General features: G+C 41.5%; 1 protein-coding gene across 4 annotated transcripts in view; it reads right to left on the reverse strand.

Moving 5' to 3' along the window:
- Positions 1–2910: 2910 nt before the first annotated feature.
- Spata7 (spermatogenesis associated 7) overlaps positions 2911–19862 on the reverse strand; it is a 38840-nt gene continuing 21888 nt past the window's right edge. For all 4 annotated transcript variants that reach the window (XM_075947772.1, XM_075947774.1, XM_075947771.1 and 1 more), the window contains 8 exons: positions 19571–19704; positions 13590–14062; positions 12169–12235; positions 8659–8774; positions 7437–7490; positions 6357–6434; positions 3758–3815; positions 2911–3525 (listed from right to left, as the gene is read on the reverse strand). In XM_075947772.1, coding sequence (XP_075803887.1) covers positions 3052–3525; positions 3758–3815; positions 6357–6434; positions 7437–7490; positions 8659–8774; positions 12169–12235; positions 13590–14062; positions 19571–19704 — 1454 coding nt within the window. In that variant the 3' untranslated portion in view covers positions 2911–3051. The remainder of the gene's footprint in view (positions 3526–3757; positions 3816–6356; positions 6435–7436; positions 7491–8658; positions 8775–12168; positions 12236–13589; positions 14063–19570; positions 19705–19862) is intronic.

Raw genomic sequence — 19862 nt, forward strand, 5'->3', positions numbered from 1 at the left:
CAGCCAGTGATGATGGAGAAAAGGCATGGTAGCAAGGACAACTGAGGGCTCACATCTTGACCTACAAGTAGGCAGAGAGAGGCACACAGAATGGCACTGAGCTTATTGAAACCCTCAAGCTCACCTGCCCCCAATGACACTTTACCTTCAACAAGGCCACCTTCTAATCATTCCAAAACAGTCATCAACTGGGGACCAAGTATTTAAACATTAGTCCATGGGGCCATTTTCATTCAAACCACCACGCTTAAAATAGTTATGTAATTTTCGGAAACATCCCTTTGAGTTGGTTAGGGGAGTTCAGGTCATCCCCCAAACAAAATAGGCTATTGCCATTGCCCTTGCCCTTGCTCCTCTCCCAGAGTTTGAATATAAGTCCCCATTGCTGATGACACCACAAGCTTTAGAGTCAGGACTTGGAGGAACTAAACTGTGGTTGAGCTAGAAGCTTCTCCCTGAACTAGCTTTCAGAGTACCAGACGGTGCCATGCAAAGTTGCCAAGGAAGAAGAGCAATCAACAGTCCTATCTGGATGTGACGCCTATGAACCACAATAACTAGAGCAGCAAGAGATTTCCAAAGGTACAGTAGTGGTACTTAGAATTTGTGTGTGCGTGCGTGCATGTGTGTGTATGGGGGGGGGGCGTTTCAGTTTACAACTCCATCACTGAGGGAAGTCAGGGAAGGAACCAGAATTCAGTGAAGCAGAGGCCATGGAGGCATGCTTACTAGCTTGTTCCTCCTGGCTTGGTCAGCCTGCTTCTTATACAACTCGGGGCTACTTTGCCCAATTGTGGCACGGCCCGCGGTGGGACAGTCACATTAATGTCAATCATTAGCCCCACAGGCTTCCCCACAATCTTGTGGTGGCATTTTCTCTTGAGGGTCTTTCTTCCCAAATGACTAGTTTGTGTCAAGCTGACAAAACTGGCCAGAGCAATTGATCTCTTGTCAACGGGACACACAAACACATTACTATTCAACTACAGCCTTTAGTGATTATTCCCCAAATCTCATATTAATAGCAATACCTCATGGATATGGGAAGTTGACATGAAGTGGGGTGGGTTGGGGGAGGCAGTGCAAAGGAACCTGTGGTTCAGCACTTACATCTTGGAGGTAACCAAGCTGTGTAATTGAACTTAAGGCCCACTCAACAGGAGGTAAGTCGTGCCTGGTAATGTAAATCTAGCCAACTACCCAGGGCCATAGAACCTAGAGGAAGACCTACTACTGCCACTTCCTTAAGCCAGTTGTCTTAGTGAGGGTTTCTATTGCTGTGAAGAGACACCATGACCATGGCAACTCTGGCTCACTGGCAGTTCACAGGTTCAGTCCATTATCACGGTGGGACATGGCAGCATGAGGGCAGACACGGTGCTGGAGAAGTAACAGAGAGTTCTACATCTTGCAGGCAACAGGAAGTGGTCTGGAACACTGGGTATCTTGAGCCTACCCCTACAGATACTTAGCTCCTAAAACAAGGCCATACCTACTCCAATAAAGGCAAACCTCCTAATAGTGTCACCCCCCTAAGAACTTACATTAGAACTCCCACACCGGTATCTTTAATGCATTCTCCATTCTCATCCTTACAATCACAGCTACGTGTAGACCACCCCTTGTTGTAGTAATAGGGGCGGTGGGGCTGCGTCCCCAGCACCCTGGCTGTCTGGCTAGCTTATGCCCGAAATAACAACACACAAACTGTATTCATTTAATCACTGCTTGGCCCATTTCCATCTAGCCTCTTCTAGGCTAATTCTCACATATTAATTTAGCCCATTTCTAATCATCTGTGTAGCGCCCCTAGGTGCGCTTACCGGGAAGATTCTAGCCTATGTCCATCCTGGGTCGGAGCTTCATCGCGTGCGTCTGCCTGGGAGCTGGGAGCATGGCGTCTCTCTGAGGCATCTGCTCCCGAGAGGAGAGCTGTGGAGTCTGAGCTCACTTCCTCTTCCTCCCAGCGTTCTGTTCTGTTTACTCCTCCCACCTATCTTCTAACCAATGAGGGTCAAGCAGTTTCTTTTTATTTAACCAATGACCTTCCTCCATCACCTTGTTATATTAACTCATCTTTTAAAACAAAATTTAAAGAGAAACTAAAGAATATTAAAATGTCCTAAAAGGTATAAACATTAGAATGGGTAAAGGCTCCAAAGACAAAAAAACTGGATTCAGAGTTAAAGCATAAAAATGGCCTGGCATGTCAAAGGGCAGATACTCTCAATCCTCCAGCCTCCGTACATTATAAGATGCAATGCTTTAAGACCATCCCAGATTATAAACTATTTCCCAATGATGATGAGGCCACTATGTTGGGTCAAACACGTTCCTCTAAAATGCAACTTTAGAAGTGGTGGTCAAAGAGCCCCAGGTAACCCAGTGGTTCCCACCCTCCGGCATCTGCACCCTTGTATGCCATCCCCTTACCCCTTAAGTATGCAAGAGACCCATGTCTTGTTTGCTTCTAATCAAGAGCTAAAAAAAGAAGTGCTGGCGAATGACCCATCTTGCTAGCAGTCTCCTTTACCTTCACAGACAAACAGCAAGGATGTGGCCTGCTTAAGGAGCGTGCACGTGGCAGGGATGGCGAGCAGTCATCTGCCCACCAACCAGCCAAAACCAAATGAAGCCTCAGATCTATGGTGCAAGGAAAAGAATTCTGCCAGTTGAGCATGGAAGCAGAGTCCCTCGGCCAAGTCTCCCAATGAGATCACAGCCCTAGATTGTAGCTTTTGAGCCCTGAAGTAGAGCACACATCACTCCTGTGTTTCAGTTCTTGAACCACAGACAATAGTATTAATAATAAGTATGTGTTTCAAGATGCTAAATTTATGGTAATTTATTATACAGCATTGAAAATACAGAAATCTTAATATGTAAAAAAGGAAAACAAGAAAAGTAATATTGAGTTACTGGCCACATGGAGTATTTATTAGTGAAGATCCAAAGGTTAGTCTTCAATGCCCATTTCCATGATTTTTAGAGTCGGTAATTGCTTGTCATGATTACTGCCGTCTTTGATGCTGGGGAACTGAACAGATGGGGTCAGTCTGTGCTAAGACAACATAATTCCCTGGAAGTCTCAACACTTTCAGAGTCACTGTCACCTTCAATAACATCCACAGAGGCTTCCTGGTCTAGTAACCTGTCAGAAATACTTGGATTGTTTTCATCCAAGGCTGAGGCCTTAAGAGCTGTCTTATCGTTGACCTGTTGAACTATAACATTTTCGGAATCCTTGAATTTACGGTCAGGTATTAGGAATTCACCCGGTAAAGAGAACAGCTTGTTTTCATCCTGCGGCATAGACGACAGCATGTCCAGAGCCTCCTGGAACTGCTGACGCTCTTGCTCAATTACTGTATCATCATTACTTGTACCTTCATTTGGTTTTGAAATCAGAGCCTTTTGAAAATCAAGTTGATTCAACATTCTGAAATCGCTCTGCTTTGCTGGCTCTTCCTCAGATATGCAGCCTAAGTCAACCTTCAGGCCATGTAGCAGGTAGCGCATTTTCCCCTAGGATTATGGAAAGGAATATGCAATTATGAGGATCACTATAGTAGCTAAGCTAATAAACTAAACCATGTCTGTGTGCAGTGCTGATAGTCTCAGAGGATTAACACTTCCACAGCCCCTGCGCCCCTTCCCCTCACAAAAAGCACCCAGGGGAAAGTACCTATTTTAAATGAGCTCTTTTATGGTCTATGCAATGTTTTACAAAAACATAAAATTCTAAAGAAAGACAAACCTCCTCCAAATGATGTTTATTCTGTTTTATATGTCGTTCAAACAGTCGTTCTAAAAACCTACAAATGATCAAGAAAAATATTAACATCTTAAAATCAGATAACCCATTCAATGTAAAATAGGAACATAATATAAAAGCTGACAAAGGCTGGAAAGTGGTTTCCAGATGAATCATTTTCTCTGTGCAACTGGAGACCAATTTTTCCTGTTGTCTACTTCTCTAAACTGTCAGGAGGCCTGCCTTGGGTTACACATCTAAGTTATATAATAGATAACAGTGTATCTGAAGACCTGAGTACTGTTTCTATTTCTGTGAGTGTTTTAGGTGAAACACAATACTCCCCTCCCTGCAGAGCTCTCTCTCTGTAAGACAGACACCAAAAGCTCCCTGTGCTCCTTCCCCACACCCTTGAGAAAATGCTCTCATAGAGCTGGTTCACTGTGGCTCCTTAAGTATACACTCCATTGATGATAGGTCAATGACCTCCAAGTGAATGCTAGACATACAATCTGCCTTTGCCCATCCCTGACACAGTCTGCTATGAGGCTCTAGCTGGCCTGGAACTCTAAGCAGATCGGGCTGACCTGGAACTCAAGAGGTCTGCCTCCTTGCTGGGACTAAAGGCCTGTGCCACCAGGCCTGGATCACATAAACAATGTTACCTATTTCCCTGCCAAAGCCAGGGTATGAAAGCCCTGCAGAAACTGTGTTATATCTCTAGGATGAGATTCCTTTCCCTAAAGTCAGTCACAAGCCCTTCAGCGAATTTAACTCAGATGTGACTAGCCTCAGGGAATGTATTCTTTCTACACCAGGCCCAGAATCACACTAACCTATCCACAGGTTTCCTGAAAACAACTAATTTCCTTGGTCACTCAAGTTACCATGGTTCATACTATTGAGTGAGATGAGCCGACCCGTAGAATAGGAGGTCTGGATTATTCTGTCATTTTTAAAAGACCAAGAAACTTGTATCCTGCTCTTTACAGTTACTGGTCACATTCTGGAATATGTGCACCGTGGCTTTTTTCTGTGCTTCTGTAGGTGGGATTAAGTAATACATATTCAGGTACACGCATGCGCGCGCACACACATGCTCTCTCTGGTCAACAGATGCACTTCGAGCATCCTTCAGGCTGAGAATACCTATTCCTGCACCTTCTAGTTTCTTTCTCAGGATGGTTCCATGTTTAGTCTTATGAACCAAAGTTAAATCTTAAGAGGAAAATATAAACATTTAAGGGAAAATGTAAATGCTATGTAAAACTTTTTGGTTTTGTGATAAAAAAAAACCCATAAAAGTTACCATTTTAGCCATCTAAAATGTGTAGTCCAGTAATGCTCGACATATCTGTTCTACAAAACTCCTATGCAACTCTTAAAATTAACAGTTTGTATGTGAATGTGTGAGTGTGCATGCCTGTGTGTCCTCAAGGTCAAGGGCACCATCAGTGTCTAACATTCTCTGCCTATTCCTCTGTGGCAGGGGTTCTTCTGCTCAGAAAACCCAAGTAATCCTCCAGTCTGCCCACGCTCCAACACCCAACAGCCCTGGAGTTATAGCCCTGCATGAGACTCACTTGGTTCATTATGTGGGTGCTGAGATTTGAACTTGGGTTCTCATGGTTGTATAGCAAATACACGGAGCCATTTTCCAGCCCCCATTAAACATTTTTTTTTTTTCAAATGAAAAGAGGTATGACAGTATTGGCACACACCACTGGTCTTTTTATTCCAATAACAAAGTATCTTCCTTCATTAAAAAGTAAATTCTGATAAAGGGCTAGAAACGGCCACTGCAATGTCTGCAGTTGTGTGTAGAGTGCTGTGCAGTCCTATGCTCTGCTACATGAAGTGGAATCTAACGCTCAGTGGCTGTAGACAGAGCAGTGTTTGAGCTGCACCCAGCACACAGCTTCCAAAAGCAACGCAGCGGCTAATCTGGTTTTGCACGCTCTCCATTTCCTATAAGTACACAAAGAGCTTTTCTTTTGTCTTTATTAGATCTTACATGTTGTAGTAAAGATGTTGTGGGTGGATAAAGAGGGCTCACTAGGTGGAGGTACTCGACAGCAAGCCTGATAATCCAAGTTCAATCTCCAGGACCCACACGGTGGAGAGAGAACTGACTCCCATAGGTTGTCTTTTGACCCTCACAGCATGCTGTGGCGTGTGAACACACACACACACACACACACACACACACACACACACACACTTTGACGGCCTGCTGTGGCAGGTGACCACACACAGAGACACACACACATAAATGTAATAAAATTTGAAAGCTTATTTTTGATTCCCATAAGAGTTCGTGATAGCAAGGTGGAATTATGGAGGTTTTCCAAAATGGTAGCAAAAATTCAATTCATTATACAGTTTGATATAACTAAGATATAATAATACTTAAATGAAAAAAAATCTATTGTTTTTTGTAGTGTATAGATAAAAGTCTTTATAATTTACAATCAATTATAAAAATATAATTATAAGAAGCAACATAACTTTTTATATCCTAATAACTTAAAAAAATCTTACTGTATGAAAAATATTCAATGTACATCTCAATTCCCACACACATTAAAAAAAAATCTCTAACCTGTTGGAAAATAAACCAAGTTTCAAAATTTCATCTGTCACATTTTCCATGAAGTCCAGGTAGAGCAGCTCCTCTTCACTGCAGAGGAACACAAGCGCATCAGAACCATCACACGGAGGGGAGGTCATGCAGGAGCACCCAGATCACCACTACAGGGACTGCTGCCCACGAGTACAGGAATACTATAAACAAACCTGCTTTCTCATGTTCAAAAAGGAAAACATAGAAGTGAGAAAATTATCACCCAATGGAGTAAAATTTCATCTTTGTGGAACATTCATAACAGCAGAAAGACAAAGAGAGCCCACCCAGGGTGCAGGGCGTGATGCTTATCGAGCTCTGCTCGGCATCTTGTGTTCAAGCTGGGAAATTTACTGACTAGAAAGATTGCTTTTTTCTTTCCTTCAAAATCCTTATAAAAAAAGAATTTCTAATAGGCAAATTTATGGATGAAAAAATGTAGTAGTAATTTTTTAATTGGACACATTTCTTACGATATACTACTTCATGTCTAACTTCTAGTACCTATTACAAGAAAGTCAGGATACTACCGTTATTGATTCTAGTTAGCTCAAACTCGGGAATGAATGGAAATGGCAAGTACTTACTCAATTGGAGACTAACTGGGGACGGGTGGTTGTGTAAACCAGCGTGTTAAAAACCAATCCATAGGAACTTGCTTAAGAACAAATAAATGAAACTATAAAGCAGACTATTTTCCTGAAAACTATAACTTAAGAATGTTCCGTAACCACTGAAAGCAAAGACAACACAGTCTGCAAAGAAGCAGAGCAGCCACAAACCTCCCAAGAGGCCCCTGAGCTCCAAATCCTTTCCTGTAGGGTTCTTTACTAGTTTAATTTATAAAAATAAGCAATTATTAGTAGATATTATTCACTTAGGGACACATTTTCACTAAAGATAAGATGCCCGGCAATCTGTCCATCAGCGTGGATTAAATGACTGATACTACAGAGCTGGGTGTAGAAAGACGAGTTCCCATCTTAATTTATCTTATCAGGCTTTCCTGATCTTAATTCTGCTTCCCACTTAAGCAGAAAGAGGTCAGAGTGATCTTACTCAGGGTAGATTTTGCTGTCTGAAGAAAGCTGTGTAGAGAGCTCACAGAGCGTCCTAGAAAAAGAGAGAGGGAGAATGTTCTAACAGCAGCCATAAGGGTAGGCATACAAAGATTCCATGATTGATATTCTGTCTACATTAGTAGCTATATGCTTTGAAATTTCTAAGTATTTTCCTATCTGTGATTTAGTTCTGTGGGAGTGTGCATGCATGTGTGTGTGCACATGTGCTAACATGTGCTGTTTGTTCAATGAGTTTCAAGGACAGAGTTGGTACTTAGAAATCGAGATGTCCCTGGTAAAGGGCTAAGGGAGAAGATGTGCCTTTTCTTCCTGTCTGCTCCAAAACATGTCCTCATTCTCCCCTTGTGAATACTCTTCTTCCCTCATCTCATATCCAGTCTCCTACACTGGAAATGCAATTAACAGCCAAAGCTTGCTGGTCCACATGTTTGCTAGGTGTGGTGTCACAGTCACTAGGCATGGGACACAGTGCTAAAGAGCATCTCCCAACAGCAGAGCAGACAAACACTGGCATGTGGGAATGTTACACATCACAAATTTTTAGCTCTTGAATTTTTTTTAAGATTTTTATTTATTTATTTTGTTTACAGTGTTCTGTCTGCATGTATGCCAGGAGGTCAGATTTCATTACAGATGGTTGTGAGCCACCATGTAGTTGCTGGGAACTCAGGACCTCTGGAAGAACAGTCAGTGCTCTTAACCTCTGAGCCATCTCTCCAGCCCCCAAGGCTTTTGAAACTTTTACTAATACAATTATTGTGTGTGTGTGTGTGTACAACTTTCAGGAGTTACTTCTCTCCTCCTCTCACGGGTGCTGAGGAGCAAACTGTTTATCAGGCTTGCATGGCAAGCACTTTCACTTGGGAGCAGCCTGTCGCCTCCAAGTCGCACAGCTCATCTAATGGTGAGGTCAGTTCTTCAGCACTGTTGTGTCATAGAAACTGGCTAACACCATTGCCAGAGGACAATCTTCTCTAATGTGAGGAGAGACAGCAACTACTGCACACTAGCATCCCTTCCCTTTATTAACACATTAGCACAACTGACTCTCACCTTTACTAACAGTGCCACAGAACTGTGGAATACTAAAATACATTAGCACATGGAATTAAAACAGCACTTCGGGGAAATGTGTGCGTCTATTACACAGGAAAGCAAATGGAAGCAGGGTTTCACTCTGAGACCTAGGTGCCACTCACTTTTGGGAGGAATGCTGCAGAGTGCCATCTTTAATCCTGTCCCATCCTAAGTTTTGTCCTTGTGAAGGTAAAGGACGGTTTTTGTCCTCAGCACCATTTGCCATGGAACTAAGTGCCTGGAAGTGATACAAAAAGAAGAAATTTAATTTTGTTTCAAAACTATGTTCTGAAAGAAAACAGAAAATATTAATAAATACAAAAAGTACCTGATATATTAAAACAAACTAACAAAAAAAGAATAGCCTATCTGTGGGAGTCTAGCCTGTTTGGATGCTCACCTTCCTAGACCTGGATGGAGGGGGGAGGATCTTGGACTTCCCACAGGGCAGAGAACCCTGACTGCTCTTAGGACTGGAGACAGAGGGGGAGGGGAGTGGAGGATGGGGGAGGGGAAGGGAAAAGGGAGGAGGGGAGGAGGCGGAAATTTTTAATAAAAAAAAAAAGAATAGCCCATCCAATCAGCATTTTACCCATGTTAATAAGAAGCATTTTAAATGGCATTAGGAAATCATAAATAGGACTGTGGAGGAGTACTGTGACCCCAGTACTGAAAGGATGAAGCATGAAGTCACAGTTCACGGGTCACCTGGGGACCTGGGAGAGAGGCTCATCACCATGAGCAGTCCACAGCCATACACCTTTTACATTTTTATTTTATTTTATTTGAGACAAAGTCTCACTATTCAGCTCTGACTACCCTGGAACTTGCTAATATAGGCCAGACTGTCCTCAGACTCACAGAGATCACCTGTTTCTGCCTTCCAAGTGCTGGGGTTAAAGGTGTGTGCCACCATGCCTGGTTAGCCACACCACCCTGAAAGTGCCCCCGTCTTGTCTGATCCTGGAAGTGAAGCAGAGCTGGTCTGGTTAGTAATTGGATGGGAGACATCACCCCTACACACAATGTGTACATACCCACATTAAAAAACAAAAACTAACAAAAGTAAGACCAGAAACCCATGAAAGTATACAAATTTGCAGCTTTTAAGTAAATTTGGGGGAAAAATTCATTGACTACATTATTAAAAATTCAAAAGCACATCTGTTTCAAACGCCCACTATGTCACACATGAAAGCAGCTGTAGTAGCAGTGGCATATGGGCAATATTAACAAACAAAACGATGGCACATTACTTGAAAAGATTTCTTCTGACGTGTCACAAATAATATTTTACTTGCATTAATCTTTACAAAGTTATGTTTTGTTTTCAAACAGGTCTCCTGTAGCTCAGGCTGGCCTTGAAATTCCTTTGTGCCTGATGATGACTTTGAACTTCTGATCATCCTGCCTCTAACATCTAAGTACTGGAATTGAAATCATGTACTGCTGGGGCTAGTGAGATGGCTCCATGGTTAAGAGGACCAAGGTTTGGTTCCCAGTGCCTACATGGCTACCCTCTCCTGACCTCCTTGGGCACCCCAGCCATGCACATGGTACACATAGATGTAGGTGACCACACAGATGCAAATGTGGACCAGCCTGGTCTACACAGTGAGCTCCTGGATATCCAGGGCTACTTAGACATACCTGTCTTAAAACAAAACAAACAGAACCCAAACAAACAACAACAAAAATAGAAATGAAGAAAGAAAGGAACAAGAGGTACTACTGTTGGGGCTGGAGAGGTGGCTCAGCGGTTAAGAATACTGCACAGGCTGCTCTTCTAACGGACCCAGGTTCAATTCTCAGTACCCACATGGCAGCTCACAACTGTCTGTAACTCCAAGATCTGACACCCTCAGACATACATGCAGGCAAAACACCAATGCATATAAAATAAATAAATACTTTAAAAAAAAAGGAGGCACTGCTACACCAATTCATGCTTTGTTTATGCTAGGCAAGTACTCTATCGAGTAAGTTATATTCCCAGTCCTACAAAGCTGATTCATGCAAAACACCAATGCATATAAAATAAATAAATACTTTAAAAAAAAAAGGAGGCACTGCTACACCAATTCATGCTTTGTTTATGCTAGGCAAGTACTCTATCGAGTAAGTTATATTCCCAGTCCTACAAAGCTGATTCATGCAAAAGGCTTTACAGTTTTAAAAGTGTGGTTAAACTATAGATCTACTGCAGTTACTATTTCACTAGCTTTCTCAAGTCCAAGACTGCTGTGAGCATCCATTTTTCTTGAAGGGTTATGAATGAACATTCGGAATGCAATGGAATCAACTGGGATTCTTCCCATCTCACTCGTCACCATAAGTAATGCTAGGAAGATGAGAATGATGTATGATGTTTGTGTGAGTGCAGGCATGAGCACACCATGGTACACACGTAGAGGTCAGAAGACAACGTTTGGGAGTCAGTTTTCTCTTTCCACAGTGGACTCCAGGGAACTCGGGGCGTCACTCTTCTGTGCTAAACACTTTTACCTGGGGAGCACCTCACCTGCCCTGCGTTAGCTTACTCTTTTCACTAAAATTCAAGGTGAAAAGAGGCATCATTTATCAAGCCCTTCCCAGGCTAGAACTATGCCTGCTGTGCCTTCTCCCAAGGACCCTGCAGTTAGTCTTTTAGGAAGACACTTAGCTTTCAGAGGCTGTTTTCTACATGAACTCTAAGCGGTCCCCCTGTCAAAACACTATTAATGGCTGAGACGTAAAAACATAAGTTCCTACCCATTTTCAGAAAGAAAAAAGAAGTTGAACGTGATTATTTTAATTTTGTATCCCTGAGTCTGTGTTTGACATTTAAACATGCAAACCATATTTAGAATTAATGCATTTAAGTTAGGATATAATCCATGGTTGAAATGACTCAAATTAAATGACTGCCTGAGAAATCATATTTAAAGCTACGATATATTAAATCACTGCTAAACATTTAAGATACAAACAATGTAATAAAGTTCATAAAAGTAAAGTCAAATGTAAGAGAATGGTATCTACGGATTCCCTTATGCTGTATGATTTGTAATAAAGGCATTGCCAATGCAAACTGCTACATAGGTAGCCTTGGCAGCACCTTTAGTACCTTGTCTACTTTTCTGTGTGTGCCGCTGCGGGGTGGGTGCTGTGGTCCTGAACACAGCCTTGCAAATGCTAAGTAATTTCTCTAACACCAAGCTATAGTTCAGTCCTTCGTTGTTTTGAGACACAGTCTTGCTAGACAGCTTAGACCACACTTGAATCGGCTGTATAGTCCAAGACGGCCTCCTATTCTTATCCTCCTGCCTTTACCAAGTGTTGGAATTATAGTCAAATGCCACCATACCTGGCTCTCAGAATCTGTACTTTTGAAAATGTCATTAATATTTGTACTCACCCACCTGTTTAGGCAGCCAGTGAACCACGTAGGCGCTAATAACAAATGACTCCCTAGAATCGGTAGGATCCATCTGACCATGCAGAGAGCACACACGACAACTGCAAACAGGCAAACCTGCGCACGCTGACTACATTCTATTTCCCTCTTGATCGTCCAAACAGCTGTCTACATCTACATAAGTCAAATCATCTGAAACTCAGAAGGCACCAACACAAAGACTCGTGGTTACTACCTGCTTTATGTTCACTTCTGAGTCCTCTGAGTTCTTTGTCTCGGCTGTCCCAAACTCAGAATTAAAGCTGTAACATTTACAAAGAAATGATTGTTACTCCTTTATATATACAGTGACAAGCTTTACCATTAAGAAAAAGGTATAGATTCGGACGGTGGTGGTGCACACCTTTAATCCCAGAACTCAGGAGGCAGAGGCAGGCGGATCTTTGTGAGTTTGAAGCCAGCTTGGTCTACAAGAGCGAGTTCCAGGACAGGCTCCAAAGCTACAAAGAAACCCTATCTAAAAAAAAAAAAAAAAAAAGGAAAAAAAAAGGTATGGTATAACTCAAAGAAATTCACCTATTTATTCTTACAAAAATGTGTAATTTTTAAATATAGATCTGGAATTAGACATGATTTGATTTACATGTACTTCCTTTTCCTTGCTTGAAAAATAGATTTCAGTTAAATACACAATGGGCTAAGAGAAATGAGACTATCCTTTTAACATTTAAAAAGATATGAAACAATCTCTTCATTTCTTTCCTTCTTTACTGAATAAACTTGTTCTCAACAATTTCAGACAAATCCACAGCTCATTCTCTTTACTCTCCCACCCACCCTGCCCTACCCCTTCCTCCCTAGATGTCCCTTTCCCGTACTCATGAAGACATGGAATGCACCCCAGTTTGCACAGAAGCCATGCCGCCTCAGTCTCATTTCAATTAGATTCTGGGTTGTCAAATCCAGCAATGACTTCTTCATCTCTCCTCTGGTTGATGATTTCTCTTACAAGTCCAATTCCTTTTGTAAATTAAATCCATTCGCCATCATTGCCCCTCTTCTCCACTCATAAAACTAGTCTTGCAATGTTTGAATAACTAAAGTCTAGTATGAAATAAATTATAATCACTTGGCCAAGATACTGAATATCATGAACCATCCACTACAGAAATCAAAATCAAGGCAAATTCTAATTTCCAGATGTCCTCTCAACTGTCTAAGTCATGCCTGCAGCTGTTACTACCCAGGGTGTGGACATGTGCCAGGAGAAACACAGGGAACCGGATAAATGTTTATTTTCCCTCCTGGGCCTCACTGGTTTGCCACCGTCAACACGAATATTTATTTACATCAGTGCTGTCTGATAATGTGTCTTAAGACTTCTCTGAAACAACATTTAGAAACACACAAGTTTGAGAGCTGTGCTTACAACAACTTAGGCAGCACTCATTCATAGGAGCCTAACAAATCTAACAGCTACTTTTTCTGCCATTACTGCACTGCTTCCTAAGATGCCCTGGACAGCTGTACCATTCATTCCCATGAACGGCACTGTTGGATCTCAAGGTTGCAGATAAAGTGTACAACAAAGCAACAACTACTGCTTATTGCTCACTTCCCCTGACTTGCTCTCAGCTGTGGGCACGCCATACAAACCTGCTTAGTTCAGTCTGGGTTTCAGCTTCCGCCCGCCCAACTGGAAAACCCTTCCTTCTTCTGGCAGGTGTGTAGTAGCGGTACTGTGACAGGAAGGACTTCGCTTCTGTTTTTAAAGTGCGTGGGGTGAAGGGCAGCTCCTTGTTAGAGAAGAAGTCAGAGTGCTTTTCCAAAAGATCTCCGCTGGGGGACTTGGAGATGAGCAGCTGGAAGCGGTGCGCACTTGGGAAGGCACTCCTAGGCCTCCTGTGGCAGCAGTGGCTGCAGCACGGGCTCCTGGGTGCAGATCCTGTGTAAGCCAGGCTGAGGGGGGAGGTGCTGGGATGCCTCTGGGTGCCATTCACGAGGAATTTATTCAGTTCAGGATGACGTAGATGCGGTTCATCTGAAGAAGGGACCAATGACTTCGACAATGATGGGGACCTTGTCACTTCTTCTATTAACACACCCTGACATTGTGGTTCCCCTGAGGGCTAAGAACATTGATTTGACAGTAAGTATTTATACCGAATTCATAGAACTGGGGAGTCTTGGATTAACTTATACATACACCCTGCCTCCAACTCTGTGAATTACCTCCCCCCAACCCATGATGGGCCTGGACTCAGGGCCTTGAGCTGCTAAGCAAGTGTCCTACCACTGAACTACATTCCTGCCCTGCCCTTACTTTCTAGAAGAAAAGGAGGGTCAGAATCACATACTCAAGCTGATTCAGTGCCTCTGCTCTTTGCTATGCCATACACTATGTTTTAAAAGTGCACCTGAAAAACTAATTTAAATCTTGTTTATAGCACAAGGAATCTTAAATTGATTTGAATTCCTTTCTTGATAATGTACGGGTCAGCTAACTTACAAACAGATATATCTAAATAAGGAAACACATCCAGACACACAATTAGCTTCCCAACCTTTCTTTACCAAAATAAAACACAAAATAAAGTGAGTATTCTGCATTAAATTGTGAGTCCTTAGGTTACTACTCAAAAGTACACTAGCTTTAAAAAAATGCCCCCAAACTGGGTTCATATTACAGCTGACGTACAAAAGGCTCAGCTCTTTGAAAAGATATTTCTGAATCTTACAGGGCTATTAATTAATAACCATAAGAATTATTTATATCCATAGGATCGTATAAGCTAAGCTTAGAGTAGGGAGAAATGCATAAAGCATTAGATTGCCTGATAAGCCTTATCAGTGTGATGTTCACTAAAATGAACCAGAAAGAACCTTTAAGGACAGAAGTACAGAGCTGGGGGTCAATGAGATGGCTAAGTAGATAAAGGTGATTGCTGCCAAGCCTAAAACCTGAGTGTGATCACTGGATCTCACATGGTGGAAGGAAAGAACCAATTCCCACCAGTTTTATCTCTCTCTCTCTTTCTCACATGTACACATGCAGACATGCAGACACACACACACACGCACGCAAATAATTAGTAAATGTAAACAGACAGACAAAAAAGAAATTTGTCTAGCATACACAAGGTCCTATGTTTAATGTCCAACACTGGGAAAAAAATAAGGAAAAAGAAATACTCTTTTCTGATATGTGCTGGCAAATTGCTTTTGAGTTAATCGAAAGCATGAAACTTAAGTCTATTTTCCTATCTCAAGCACTACCTTGTATTCTACTCTCCCCTTGGAAATCAACAGACTGTAGTATGAAATTAACTGTACTACTGATCTGCTTTAACAAGATTATATAGTTGTTTCCTTTAGTTCTAAATATTGCAAAGCCTGAATAGATATTTGCATTGAATATGGGTAACACTTTGGTAAACCACCCCAACTAGAAAAACAGTCCATTGGAAAGTTCTAGAACAAGCAGTCTGGTGGTGTTCTGTCTACCTGCTCTGATGCCACTATGTGTGAGGTGATTTGCTATAAACTGTTTGTGTGATTTGGATTTATGCAAAGTTCATGTCAAGAACATCTACCCAATTTCCAAGCACAGAACAACTGAGTCCTTTTCAGGGATGGGGCAGAAGAAGTGGTGTTCTAAGATCTAAACTGCAGCAGCTAGAAGGGACGCACTTGGAAGGGTCCTGAAAATTGGCCTCACATGTTCCAGGGTGAGAGAAGGAAATGAGTGGGAAAGCCCAGGCAGCGAGGATCTAGGGTTCTGAATATGAGCTCATGTGTCTGCAGAAACTGCTACGATACTAAGAGGCAAAGTCAGCATCATTAACTGTAACTATCTTTTCAGTGAAAATATTTTATAGTTATTATAAATATCGTTAACCATGAAATCAACCCAATTATTAAAATATACTACACAAACTCATAATTTAAGATAACTTGGCTGTATTTAAAGTATTAATTATTAAAGATTATTAAAAATGTAGGCAAACTAAAGATTACTATTACTTCTAAATGGAATTATAAAAAAGGGAATAAAAGTATAAATGAACTGTCATGGAGGCAAGCAAGATATAGGATTACAGATACTAAAGGGAAAATGAATAGACATATTAAAATGTTTGATTTATTTTACTTTATTATAAGTGATTCATAAAGTATATTAAAATATATAATTAAAAATTTTCAACAAACTCATCTCAAAATTATTACTTTGTATATAAAATGTTGAGATTATTAAAGAATTACTAAACAATTATAATAATCATAAAAATATAGGGGCTGAACAGATGGCCCAGAGATTAAGAACACTTGTTATTCTTGCAGGGTCCCTGTGCTTGACTCCTAGGGCCCACATGGCAGTTCAAAACAATCTGTAACTCAAGTTCTAGGGGATCTGATGTCTTCTTTTGGCCTGTGAGGGACATGGCATGCATATGGCAGGAAGTATAACATATATGCAGGCACTCATACATACATATACAATGAAATAAATATTGAAAAAAAAAGCAATCTACCTGAGAGTGCATCACGGATGGAGAGATTAACAGGTGGTTCGCAGAGCAGATCTCCTGGCCTGTGGTCTTTACAACAGCGTAGGAGACTCTCACTCTCAACCCTACCTGCCGCCCCCACCTCACAACTCCCAGGTCTTTCTCCTGAAAGAGATGCTTCTATCCAACTGTAACTGTCTCCTGAATATATTCAATGTTCCTAAGCACTGCGAATTGAACATGCCAAAGAAGTAAACTCATGCCTCTTATCAATGTTACCCCAGAAGAAAACCTGCTCCTTATCTTATTATTATCACTTCTGCCTTTCTCTTCATATCATCAAGTCAGATACCAGGACCTAGCAATTCTCCTTTCTAAATAATAAGCCGCCTGTACCCGTATTTCTGGTGTTCTTTATAATGCCTGGGGAGAGCTCTTAATCTTTCTCCCAGATTACTGCAGCCATCCTGTAACTGGTCTGCTGGTCATTGCAGCCAGTGTAGTCTTCTAAAGACAGTGATGTCACTGTCTGACTAAAAACTGCTTTCAGTTCCTCCACAGTTCTCAGTCAGGAAAACAGGCCAGAGCTTCCTGAAAGGCTCCACTACCTGAGTCCTCCTTACTGACTGCTGGTAAACCGTGTCTGTGTTTGTACTGAAAAGACCAGGAGAGTTAAAAGACAGTATCTGGTGCTTGGTAAGCAACGGGGAAGCTGTCCTGCCAAGTAGGCTTGCCTGCCTTCCCTCTCCTCTCATCTCTTTGTCTCCCTCCCATCTTCCTTTCATTTTTTGAACCATACCATGGATGGCAGGGCTGGAACTCATCCTCGAGAGCATGGGCTACTCTCAATGGCTACTCTGCAAGTGCATAACTTGCCCGTCTTGAACCCTGGCACTCAATAGAGACTGCAGGCCTTCAGAAACCTTGTTCCCCACACAAGTTTGCAGCAGAAATTTTACATCATTTAGAATTCTGCAAAATTTAAGCCAAACTTTATTACTAACTCAGATTTCCCCCATATATAAATTACACAGTGATAAAAGGCATGGGAGAAAGAAAACTATAGATTAAAAAATATCAATTCAAGTTAACTAGATACCAATTCAATTCCAGTAAACTCAAAAATAAGATAGTGTATGAAATCATAGCATGGTATTTGGTGATATTAAACATTTAAGCATAGTAACAGTGTATTTTTTGAGAAAAGGTTCTCACTATGTGGCCTAGTGTGGCCTAAGCCTATCTTACCCATCCCCTAGTGTGCCACTACCTGGAATTAGAGGCATGCACTACTATGCCTGGCTATATCATGACTGGTTTAAAGTTATGGGTAAAAAATATAGAATCTGATAATCATAGCAAAATACTGTGAGCCGGAGGCAATGGCTGGGGCTAGAGATGAAAGACCAACCACCGGAATGAGCGGATAACACCACACTGGTTGATAAAGACATGTGGGCTCACTACAGTACTAAAGTTTGAAAAAGTGATCATTTTAGTGTTGCATTCCATGGAAATAAAAACAGCTGTTCAGAAAAATAAAATTATGAAATTTGCAGATCAGTGTATCTATTACCCATCCCTCAGCAGAGAAGCTTGTCTTGCAAGAGATAGTAATTAACCTGGAGAGACAATGTGCAGGGAGTGAGAGCACCCGATCCTAAATGGACTGTATTTATCAGAAACCGCCCCTCAAGGCTCAGGAACTATGGGGAAAGGAGGTGGAAAGACGGTACTATCTGTAGGTAGTGGATGATTCCAAAGACACAGCATTTTCAGACACAACAGGGTTAGTATACATATGAACTTACAGAGACTGCGACAGCACACACAAGACCTGCACAGGTTCAAATCAGACAAAATCCCAGCGCGGAGAAGGGGAGAGTCCCACCTTTAATTAAGAAGGTATTTGAAATTGACAGCTGCTAGGAAAAGGAAAATCTGTTTTTAGGAGTGGCACTGGGTGGATCAACCACACTCCAGGGCAGGCCCAGGCCTAGTAGTTAGTCAATACAAAATGAACTCGTTTTTGTGCACCTTTTGTCTTTTCTGTTTGTTTGCTTTGATTTTCATCTTGTTCTTTTTTGTTTTTGAGAGACAGAGGGGAAAAAAAACATGAAATTGGGTGGATAGGGGAGGGGGAAAGAATATGATCAAAATGTATGAAAAACTTTTAAATAAAAAATAATAACTTCCAACTTCTATAAACTAGAATATAGAAAAAGAGGAAACTGTGCTCTGTTTGTTCACTGAAGCCAGCATAACCAGACAGAGAGAAAAATGTACACCAGTAACAACAGTGTTCAGATGTCAAAATCCTAAACAAATGTTTACCTCGGAATCCAGCAATATAGAACACCTTAATGTTTTAATCACAGCACTCAGGAAGCAGAGGCAGGTGGATCTCTAAATTTGAGGCTAGACTGGTCTACAGAACGAGTTCCAGGACAAGGGCTGCACACAGAGACCCAGTCTCAAAACAAGATGAACAACAAATAACAAACAAAGAGAACAACAACAAAAAAAAAAAGGAAGGAAGAAGGAAGGAAACTCGAATGTATCACAGCTTGGATGTGTTCATATTAAGGACACAAGTCATTCACTACATTAACAGATCAAACAGAAAAATCACATCATCATTGCCAAGAAATGCAAAAAGAACACTGGATAAAATTGCCCATGGAGATCAAAACATTCTATCAAAAATGTTTTTAATAAAAAAAATGATCTATTCATGGGAGAGACTCTGAAAACTGCAAACACCTCTCATCAAACTAAGAACAAAAGACTACTTCTTCAAATAAATGTTAGAGAAGAGTCAAAAAAATAAAACCATAGTCCAGGTCAGCCAACTACAGCCTGCAGGCCAAGTCTGAGACATCATCCTTTCTAGTTGGTGGAGCTTGTGTGGAATACAGCTAGGAATTTATTTCTAAAATTGCTCGTGGCTGCTTCCCCCTGGCAGGCAGCAGTGAGGAGATGTGGCCTGAAAAGCATGCAGTAGAGTCACTTGGTGCTTGATGCTCACAGTCTGCTGACCCAAAGCTACTGAAAACGGTCCCCAGCCAGGCTACAGCACCAACGTGCCTTAGAAATATCTGCTCTTAGAGAGCAGAAGAATCACCTTACCTTCTGAGGAGAGTTAAAAAGGAACTTGGAATTCATCTTAGAACTGATCTGCATTGTGGGTTTACTTAATTTAAGCTCCTTTTCACATCGTGCTAATTCTTTCTTCAGTTTCTCTCTTCGTTGTTGATCTGCATCTAAGGAAGGAAGGAAAACTTTGAAATTGGCAACAAAACACAAAAACTAACTTTTTGGTCTTGTTACATTAATAAAGTCAAAGATTTCTCCCTTTCACTGCCCTTTTTCTTTGGACATCTCTCATCACATAGGCCGGCTGTTCTAGAAGTTCTCGCCT

Source organism: Microtus pennsylvanicus, chromosome 14 (genome assembly GCF_037038515.1).
Source record: "Microtus pennsylvanicus isolate mMicPen1 chromosome 14, mMicPen1.hap1, whole genome shotgun sequence".
Lineage (NCBI taxonomy): Eukaryota > Metazoa > Chordata > Mammalia > Rodentia > Cricetidae > Microtus > Microtus pennsylvanicus.